Source organism: Oryzias melastigma, linkage group LG8 (assembly GCF_002922805.2).
Source record: "Oryzias melastigma strain HK-1 linkage group LG8, ASM292280v2, whole genome shotgun sequence".
Taxonomy (NCBI): Eukaryota; Metazoa; Chordata; class Actinopteri; order Beloniformes; family Adrianichthyidae; genus Oryzias; species Oryzias melastigma.
In genome coordinates this window covers 7,849,230-7,859,866 of record NC_050519.1, presented here as the reverse complement: position 1 = coordinate 7,859,866, position 10,637 = coordinate 7,849,230, and the positions used below count along the sequence as shown (strand labels likewise).

Genomic DNA, 10,637 nt, shown 5'->3' with positions numbered 1-10,637 from the left:
TCTTTCAAATATGCCTGCTTTTTTGTAGGCTTTATCTCCATAGCAACCATTTTATGTTTTGATCACGTGGGGCTGCCAAATAGATCTATTAAAGTTTCAGAAGAATCAGCAAAAGTACATTTTTTACTTTCCGTAGCAACAGAGGTTATTTGCTAACCACGCCCACATTCCTAATATGTTCATATTATTTTCCTCAGACCTCGTTGCATAAAATGTTCACAGTGTTCTGTTAAAAAATGTCCAAAATTCATTTTCGCTGGGTACTTTTGGTGAGTTTTCACGCATGAGGAAGAGGACAAGTTTTTACATAAAGGTGCAAAAATGTTTCCGTATATAAAAACAATCAGGTCATAAGGTCATGTTGCGGTTCGTAATAAGAAGATGGAGAAAGAAGGTATAATAGGACGTCCCTGGTGGGATGATTATGTTTGATTTATGACGTTTTGAGTTGTTTCAAATGAGCCTTCAATGTCTGGATACTAAAAATATCTTTTGGAATAGTATGGAGTATACTCATTTTTGATTAACGGTTAACAAATTTTGGTTCAAATGATGGAAAAATGTAATCATCCATTCAGCAATGTCCAATAGAACCTATTTTATCAGATTTCTTCTCGTTTCATTTGACATTTCATTTTGATTTCTTGAAATTACTTCTGTTTTCTGAAATGTTTCATTTTTATTTTATTGTTTTTGTATTATTTGTTTTGCGATTTTCAATTATGATTTTTGCTTGGAGGGATTTGTAGGTGTATATTGATCTTTAAGACCACTGCACACACCCATTTAAACCCCTGTCAAATTTAAATAAAAAAAAAAAATCACAAATTTAGGGCTTTGATTTAGAGGAAATTAAAAATACAACCTGATGGGTCTCAAAGAAATTCAAGCCAATTTGGTCTACAGTTTGAATTCAGTCAAATTACAGAAGCCTACAAGGCATAAAAACCTTTATAATTATAAAATATTCTGATAAACTTCCCTGTTCTCCACTAAGAATGACTGAATATCAGGATACCAAAGACAGGAGGAGGGGAGTGCTTTCATAGACCAGTGGCTACAAGCAATAAATATGAGTCACTTGTGCTTTACCCATATCATTAACATTTAGATTTTAAACTAAACTGAAAGTAGTTGATGCAATCCAAAGGAGCATCTTACCAAGGCTTTCAGAGGCAGGTGTTGGTTTCTGGGGACTGGCATCCCTGAGGCCTGCAGGACCAACCAGTGCAAAGCAAACTGCAGGTACAGCAGGTGTTTGAGCCGAGGGAGGCCTTGTTGCACTAATGGGGACGTGGCAGGGCGCCGTGGACATGAATTCATGTGCATGCTGCTCAGTAACAGCTCCAGGCGGAGTGTCTCTGTGGGGAGGAAGCAAAAACAATCTCAAGCCGTCTTCAAATATTTATCAGAGACCACACTGACAGAAAGACAGGACGTACAGATCAGAGACTGCCTCACCTCAGGAGTTGTAATGTTATGAAAGAAGAGGAAAAAGTTATCAGCGTTGATTAAAATGAGAAGAAACTGGAGTGAGAGGGGGAGAGGGGGTCAGGCCAGGCACTCCTTTGGGCTTGTTAAGATGGGAGACAGAGCAAGGGGCTGCACTCGGAGCCAGTCAACAATAACAGGGATGGAGGAAACTGGATGAGGTTTTGGTCTGGAGAGGGATGAGCTGAGAGGTCAGACAGATTGAAATGTGTCGTTTGTGGTTTAGTTTTGAGACCGTTTTTACTAGTGAACATTAAAACTTTTACCTTAATCGTTCTTCAGTTTTGAGCCTTGGGGTCCGTCTCTCGTGGCTGATTAGATCTGTGGAGTGGAGGAAGACAGTTATTTTAAGATGGGGGTCTGCAACCTGCGGCTCCAGAGCCACATGTGGCTCTTTTATCTCTCCATGGTGGCTCTCTGGCTGAAGAAAAATAAAGTAATAGTAATTTTCAAAAAAATGTAGAGTTTAGCTACTATTTTAGCAACATGCTAACGTTTTTATGCTAGCTTGTTTTCTACTGCGGGGGTTTTAGGCTAATTTATTGTTTAGCTTCTGTTTTAACAATAGGTTTTTGACCAATTAGTTTACTGAGAAATTTTATGATAATTTGGAATTTAGCTACTATTTTAGCAACATGCTAATGTTTTTATGCTAGTTTGTTGTCTACTGGGGGTTTTTGGCTAATTTAGTGTTTAGCTTCTATTTTAACAATAGGTTTTTGACCAATTAGTTGACTGGGAATATTTATGATAATTTGGAGTTTAGCTACTATTTTAGCAACATGCTAACGTTTTTAAGCTAGTTTGTTTTCTACTGGGGGTTTTAGGCTAATTTAGTGTTTAGCTTTTATTTTAACAACAGGTTTTTGACCAATTAGTTTACTGAGAAATTTTATGATAATTTGGAGTTTAGCTAATATTTTAGCAAAATGCAGATGTTTTCTTAGCTAATTTGTTATTTACTGAAGTTTCTGGGGATCATTTGGAATTTAGCTTCCATTTTAGTAACATGCCAACATTTTTGACAAATTTAGTTTACTGAGGATTTGTAGGCTATTTTTTAGTCCAGCCAGAAATTAAGTAACAAGCTAGCTTTTTTGGCTAATTTAGCCTCTAATTGGATTTTTTATGCTAATATTTTAGCAATATATGCTAACGTTTTTGGCTAATTTGTTATCTTCTGGGGTTTGTTTCTGGAGTTTAGCTTTTCTTTTAGCAACATGATAACATTTTTCAGCTGATTTCATTTACTGAGAAATTTTATGCTAATTTAGAGTTCAGCTTTTAATTAACAGGCTAGAGTTTTTGATAATTTGGCCTATACCAATGGTAAAGGGTAAAAAGATTTTTTTTTAATCCCATTTTTAGACATACAAGTTACTTTAGATTTTCGCTTTTGTACAGGCTTAAAATATTCAATAATTCACTTTTATTTAAAAAAAAACAAAAAAACAAAAAAAAAAGAAGGTCATGAATGCAAACCTAAATTTCTTAAAGGCTAAAGTAAGACTATGCAGCTCCTTTTAGGTTTTGATCAGTAGGAAACAAGCCCAAATGGCTCTTTTACTGTTAAAGGTTGCCAACCCGTGCTTTAAGAAGTCCAGCATAATACGTTAAAGACACACGCTGAACATGTTTTGATCTCATTCCCAATAGTCTTTTAATTATGAATTTATCATTTATGGCCAAAAAAACAAACAAAAAAGTCATTTTCCAGAAAATTCACCTCCGTTGTGGGCGGGACCATAGCAGCGAAGCAACCCCGCCCCCTTTTCCCGGATGCTTAAAGGTCAGAGCAGAGAACTTGCAGCTCTTTACATCACCAAAAAGCCTTTTTTCAAACTACATTTGTTGCGTCTGCTCCTGTTTCACAATGATTTGCAAAAAAAATTTATGATTTTTTTTAATAGATTAATTTCCTACATATATATTTTCCATCATTCGAAAAATACTACAAGAACATGTTAAAGGCTAACCAAACCCAAAATCAACTTTTTTTATCTCCATAAATGGGGCTATAAAAGCACTGTCTGTTGGTTATTGACAAATGTTTTGATAAATTAAAATAAAATTGTTCAATTCTTGAAAATAGTCACAAACCGTCTGCGTGTTGCCCCCTACAGGTTGAATCGAGGCATTACATTAGAATTTTGTGATTGGTCAAACCATTTAGGTTCTACGTCATGATCTGCAGCTCCAGAAATGATAACAGTCGTGACCCAAAGCCCCGCCCCTCTGACTGGATTATCACATTTCAGCTGTGGGTGAAATTTCCCTGTTTGATTACCCTTTAAAACCCCAATTTTCCTGGGAGTTTGTCTATAAAAGTTTCAAATAATATACATGCAATGAAACTTGGGAGAAAAAATAAATATAATAAGATTAATCTCCACCTAGTGGTGAATCTTGAGAATGCAGTCAAAAGATTAATCAGGAAAGCCTGTGCTTCTAGCATGCAGGAAAAGCTGAAATCTCAAGTGGAATTTCTGCTTTTTTTCCTCTGTGTATTCTCTTTAACATTTTAATGAAGTGACAGGAACACAGCTCATTTCCAAGTCAGCACGCCTCGAGTTCTAAAAATGAGACTGTCCTGATTTTTGTTCACTATAAAAGACTCAATAATTGCGTGTCTGTCTCCGAACCCGCTGACGAGCGTTCACACACACGTCCGTCCCAGGAGAGTGACAGTTCAATGAAAGTTCATTAGTGCGACAGAAATTTAAATGTCAGCTAACAGCACAAGGTGCATAAATAGGAAAAAAAAAAAAAAAAAAAAGACAAAAGGGCTTTGTTTTTCCTGAATAAAGGAGGAGGGCATGCAGGGAGAATGGGGGTGTTGGCTCCCTGTCAAAAATGGATCAAGAATAAGTCAAAACCATCTAGCACAGTTTACCTTTGGTGGATTTGTGTACAGCTGTTGGCCTGAAGTCATCTTGGTTGATGACCTTCAAAACTGGAGCTTCCTTCTCTTTCCTGTTAATAGAAAGCTCTCCGCTTCCATTTCCTGCTGAACTTTGGCCACATTTATCCCTTCTCTGGCTGCATCGGTCAGCAGAATTTGGTTCTTCACTAAACCTACAGAGAAAATATGAAACGTCAGCGTTGCAGGAACACTCCCGTCAGGATGTATAACCTCAAACAATTCCCACCGCGTCTCTGCAGATCGGACGGTGAACGGACGTTTGTTGTTATTGTTGCGGTTTTCCTCTGCCAGCTTGCGTCCAGCTGTCCTGGCTCCACTCTTTTCTGACGACTCAATGGGTTTCCTCACTTCTGTAGAAGTTTCTGGTTGAGACTGGAAAAACCTCTGCCGGGCCGCCTGGGTCTTCTGAGCCGAGGCCGTCCAGGACGAAGGGGGCGGGGCGGCACTGAGGGGTTTCGCCGCAGCGGGAAGCGGGGCCGTTAACACGGAAGGCGTGCTCGTCTTCGGCGAGGTAGTAAACCCGTTTTTGCCCTCATCTTCGGACGGTTTTGAGCCGTCTTTGTGGGCGTTGCAGACAAACATGTCCGGATTCTTCCCGGGTTGGTAGCCTCCTACGTGGAGCACGCCGCCGCACTCACAGCACCTGATGAGGATTTGAATTAATCCCGTTATTAATGGAATCAACTCTTACAGTTTACTAAAACAAATGACTTACTTGAAGCAGCTCCTGTGATAAAGCTTGCCTTCCACAAAGTGCCTCTGAACCAGGTGGACGTGACTCTTACATTCCACACATTTGCTGGTTAGAGTCCCATTTTTGTTATGACTGTTAGACAAAACTACCTTCTGCAAAACAAAAAAATAAAACAGTTATTTTTCAAATAATTTTTAACATTTGACCCCTCAAATGAACTAACCTGAGCAGCAGCTCTTCCCACTTTAGATGACGTCTGATCCGTAAAAGCTAAACACTTCTCAGAGTCCTTTTTAGATGTAAAAGTTTTGGCAAGAATTGGCAGATTTTTCTTCTCCGACGGCTCCTCCTTGGAGCCCTCTGCTGGCCTTTTTACCCCTCCAACTGAAAAACACCAGGATTCCAATGAGCGTTTTCCAAACGAGAGACGAGCTGCAGGAGATACTCACTTGGAGTGCATCCTTTGAAGTAGTTGTAGTACTGGGAGACGTACGTCAGAATGCTCAGCCTGTCTGGGATCCTTAAAGCTACCATGTCTTCTGCATCCAACAACGCTGGGATGCCCAGCTTCTCCTCTGCAACCTGAAACGCCTGAGGAAACATTTTTAAGTTTTAAACAAAAATCTTTAAATAAGACGAATGAGTGATTTTTTTTTTTTTTTTTAAGGAAAAGAATGGATGGATTGAGCAGCTTTGACACAAAGATCTACATCCAGGAGGAAACCAGACACTAGTCATGAAAAATAGAGGGGTGTTAATTACAACACGCTCACGTTTCAGCAGACAGAGCACCCATAACAGAAGCTCAGACTTTAACTTGATTAACCAGCCGGCCCCAACCGGTCGGTCTTGTGTAACATTAAATAAGTGGATAAGAGAGAGGTCTTCAAGTGGCAGAAGACATACAAACCATCTGAAAGAAGGTCCGTTCACAACTACACTGAAGTTCTCTGTGGGGGCCTCAAATTTGGAAGAAATATTAGCATGATAAGTCAATCTTAAAATCTTACGGCAACTTCAAATATTTAACAAATACGCGTTTGACCAATCAGATGGAGCCCCTTAATGTTAGATGCCTGCCTTCCAGGGGCGGAACTAGAAAATTGGGGGGCTTGAAAGGGTGGCAAACGAAAACAATTACAAATAAAATAATCAAAAATACATAGTATCCAAACTTCTTCAAAGATGGATCCACATACCATATATCTACATTTAGTAGCCCTGGCCATCGCTACACTGGTTTACAACAAAAATACACTCGGTATCTGCACGGCTGTGGCTGACAGGGGGTGGGAGTTGGTCTTAAAGGAGAAACAAACACCTATTTGAGCTGGAATTTATTGAAGACTGGATACAACTGGAAGATATACGGTTTCATTCATCTACAATTAACGTTTTTTGCTGATCACCATTAGCTCAGTGGAGAAATTGAGTGTTTCTGGGGATGATGCTGGCAGAGTAGACTCTTCATGGAAGGGGCGGTTCACATTGTGCTGACGTCAGCATGTTACCACCCGCTTGTTTTCATGGGTATGGGAGGGGCTGCTGCATGTAGCGCAGGTTTTTAGAGGATTACTCTTAAACGTATGAACAGATCAAAATACCACTTTGGGGTTCTTTATAGAGAGGAATGAACAACATAATGCACTTAAAACCTCAAAACGTAGAATTTTCATGGCATGACCCCTTTAAATAACTTTCAATATTTTTTTCTCCATAAAATATATATTATGTCAAAATTGGGATGTTACAAGTTAACATCGGGCTGTTAACTTATAATAATATAAAATGATCTAGGGAGCCGGATATAATACCCTATGGGTATTAGTGCCACTAAGGATTATTTTAAAAGTCGACTAATCTCAGATTATTTTTTCAGATTAGTCGACTAATCGGGTCATGCACAAACTGGATGTAAAGCACATCTTAACCATCACTAGCTTTAAACCAACTATAAACTAGATGTATAGCATTACCTGTGATAATACTAGTGTGAATGCTGGAAGCTGAATTTGGCCGCTCAAGATGCTAGTGCTAATAGCTGAAGATGGTCAAATTGATAGCTAAAAACGCTGAAGCTAATAGCTAAAAACGCTGAAGCTAATAGCTAAAAACGCTGAAGCTAATAGCTAAAAACGCTGAAGCTAATAGATGAAAAGGCTGAAGCTAATAGCTAAAAACACTGAAGCTAATAGCCAGTTAAAATATTGATTAAATGCCAAATTAGCCTAAAAAAATTTGAAAAAAAAACGTAAGTTAGCCAAAACAGCTAGCATGCACCTGAAATATTAGCTAGACTCCAAAATAGCCTAAAAAACAAAAAAGGCCTAAATTAGCCAAAATAGCTAGCATATAGCTGGAATATTAGCTAAACTCCAAAATAGCCTAAAACACAAATACAAAAAGCCTAAATTTGCCGAAATACCTAGCATGCTGCTGAAATATTTGCTAAACTCCAAAATAGCCTAAAAAAACAAAAAAAACAAAAAAAGACTAAATTAGCCAAAATAGCTAGCATGTAGCTGGAATATTAGCTAAACTCCAAATTAGCCTGAAAAACCTTAATAAATGCCAAAATAGTCAAAAAAGCTAGCATAATGTCATTATAACGTTCCACTTTACTACACTCTGACTGCATATAACATAAATAAAATTAGTAGTTGATTATTTTAATAGATTAGTCGACTAATCGTGGCAGCCCTATCTGTGGGCCGGATCTGGCCCCCGGGCCTTGACTATGACATATGTGTTCTAGAGGGTAATTTAAGGTGTAATTTTAGTTTTGTTGACTTTTATTTAAATAAAACTGTTGCAGTGAAATTGAAGTAATGTATTAGCTTTTTTTGTATTGTTTTTGTTCTTGTATCGCTAGTCACCGCAAAATTGATCACTAATATTGCAACTTTTCTTCATATCCTGCAGCCCTACTTCTCATTTCAAGGTGATTTTTCAAATAATTATGAGGGAATCAACTGCCAACTTCTTGAGTTCACCATTTTATGAAATACCAATTAATTGATCAAGTATTTATAGACCTTTTTTTGTTTGGTAAAAAGTGGTTTAACGTCATTACAAGCCAACAATCAAAAACTATAAACATTTTTAAGGAAAATTGACCCCTGAATTTGAGTTTTCTGGATCAATTTGATATTTTTTACTTCATCCTTATGGAAAACAAGCTAAATATCAAACTATTTGATTGTAAAACCATTAAGAACACTCTGATTTGTGCAGTTAAAATCTGTTGGCATGACACAACTTCTTACCAGCCTGTTGTTCTCAAACACATCCTCCTTTTTCAGTGAGTCATAGTCTCTAAAACACAAAGATCAGGAAACATGTGGATGAAAAGGTCATTTAAGGCTTATGAAACACAAAAAAGCAAAAACTTTACAGTATATTTAAATGTACACAAATAAAATTGTACGTTCCTCTGACTCACTCACATCAGGTCGGGTCTGAACTTGTGGATGAGCGCGCAGAAAGCCAGTCCGTTCCTGAAGGAGGTCGTCATGTTGGTGATGGTCACATCTCTGTAGCCCTCACACTGCAGTTTACACCACAGCTCCAACGCTTTGATAGCAGCCATGCTCCTCCAACGCAGCCGAGCAACAGGCGGGGAGCGTCCGAGGACAAAAGGAGGGAGTCTGCGCGCGCGCGAGGGTCGAGAACTGCGCGCAGCTGCGTCCGGTTTCCTCCTGTATACCTGCGGGCTCCAGGCTCGTTACACTAATGAACGGCGGGCGCTGGTTGGCGCTGATTAAAACCCGCAGGAAACAGTGAACTCTGGAGGAGTCCTTCTTTCATTCATGAATGATTCACGCGCCTTAATGCGGATCATTTGAATGGGAATGTGGGCCAAATTCCTCCAGGAAAAGCGCACGAGCCAGTGGGAAAAACAGTGAAGGAAAGCGGGAGGGGAGATGAGGCAGTGTGTTAATTGGTATTAAATTAACTTTTGAATTAAAAGAAAATGAATCACATTGACTATTTTAAAGACAAATAGTAAAATTAATAATTGCATAATTGGCTAAAAAATGAGCTTGTTTTGTTTCTTATTTACAGCACTATTTATTCTAAAGTTGCATGATTATTTCTGCACCAAAAAAAAGTATTTATCGCCATCAGATACTCTCCCATTTTCTGCCAGTATTTCTTTCAGATGTAGTTCAGTTTTGAATTTATTGCTTGCAACAAACTCCAAACTTATTGGGGGAGTGTTCAAATTGAAACTTGTTTTCAAAGCAGAATTTGTGTGTATAAGGGTTTAAAACATAAAAAACATCTTTAACAATATGAAATGTGTTGATATTTCATCAGAACTGCAATTGTTTGCTCCATTATTCCCCATGTATTAAAAATTAGAGTTATATTAAGATTATGAATTCAAGTTTCAGTCGGTTATATCAAAGAAACTATGCTCTTTTTTGTTTAGTTGTTTAAGAAATTATATTTCAGTATATAATGCCAACATTTGACCAATAATTTGTATTATTGTTTTGAGGCTTTAATGATATAAAATACATTTCTTTACTGTTTTTTCCTTTCAAGGTGATACTAAATTAAGTGACTTCCTGGATTAATTGGTCTGTTAAATATTAAAGACATAAAGGGTGGAGGGATTAACTTAATCTAATGTGTCTTACCTGTTGTTCACTACTTTACTAGTTTTGTTTAAAAGTTTATTTACGTTTTTGTGTGTGTGTGTGCCTCCACTTGAATACTTTTATTTTGAAGTAGCACTGCTATTACTCTTATAAGATCTTTGGACACTCTCTGGCTTTATAGACAAACTTCCCTTTGGTAACTATGGTGCTTTTATGTATTTAACCTTTTTTGTTATCCTAGCCATGTTCACATTAAAAGTAAGATTTAAGGGATCATACATCTGTATAAGGTTTAGGTCATCTGGACCTTATAAGATAGCACAAGGGTTAAAGTAAATATGGAACAGTAAAAGTACTTTCAGAAGTACTTGACATATTTAAAAAAATAAATAAATAAATGTAATGGTGTCAGTGAGCACCCGACTTGGTTACATTGGTGGCAGCAGTGGGATCAACAAATCAACAGATTTAGTATTCAAACATGAGATAAAAGAGGATGCTACAAACTTTTGGGGATTTTTTTTAAAGAAATGTTAAATGTTACATAACTGTATTTTTGTCTAATTGTAAATTAATCGAAATCACATTACCTTTTTAGCCTATTAGTCTTTAAATAAAATGTTAAAACTGGCTTACATGAATCAAATAGCTCAATTATTCTTATGTGCTTTTGAAAATAGAACACTGACATCATAATGAGCATCCAAACCTCTAACATGGGGGTTGTATAGCAGTTAATTAGTTAATTAGTGACCTCTTTAAATAAAATAGGTCACTAAAAAGAGTTCAACAGTTTATTGTTTCTCCTCAAAATAGAGTAAAAAAATGTGGAGAGCTTGTGACTCCTTTACATTTAAAACAAGTAAGCCCTTTTAAATTTAAAAGTGGATAAAAAATAGTTTCAATATTTATAATCTAACTA

General features: G+C 37.4%; 1 protein-coding gene across 4 annotated transcripts in view; it reads right to left on the bottom strand.

Annotated features, from left to right (window-relative positions):
• Positions 1–8,860, bottom strand: part of micall2a (mical-like 2a) — a 29,756-nt gene extending 20,896 nt beyond the window's left edge. For 2 of the 4 annotated variants that reach the window (XM_036213194.1, XM_036213195.1), the window contains exons 1-9: positions 8,555–8,860; positions 8,375–8,423; positions 5,558–5,699; positions 5,332–5,492; positions 5,130–5,260; positions 4,641–5,057; positions 4,385–4,566; positions 1,758–1,812; positions 1,162–1,361 (exon numbers count right to left, since the gene is read on the bottom strand). In XM_036213194.1, coding sequence (XP_036069087.1) covers positions 1,162–1,361; positions 1,758–1,812; positions 4,385–4,566; positions 4,641–5,057; positions 5,130–5,260; positions 5,332–5,492; positions 5,558–5,699; positions 8,375–8,423; positions 8,555–8,697 — 1,480 coding nt within the window. In that variant the 5' untranslated portion in view covers positions 8,698–8,860. Of the gene's footprint in view, positions 1–1,161; positions 1,362–1,757; positions 1,813–4,384; positions 4,567–4,640; positions 5,058–5,129; positions 5,261–5,331; positions 5,493–5,557; positions 5,700–8,374; positions 8,424–8,550 lie in introns of all 4 variants that reach the window. The other 2 variants (XM_024272909.2, XM_024272910.2) reach the window with 2 other exon arrangements.
• Between the last annotated feature and the right edge of the window lie 1,777 nt (positions 8,861–10,637).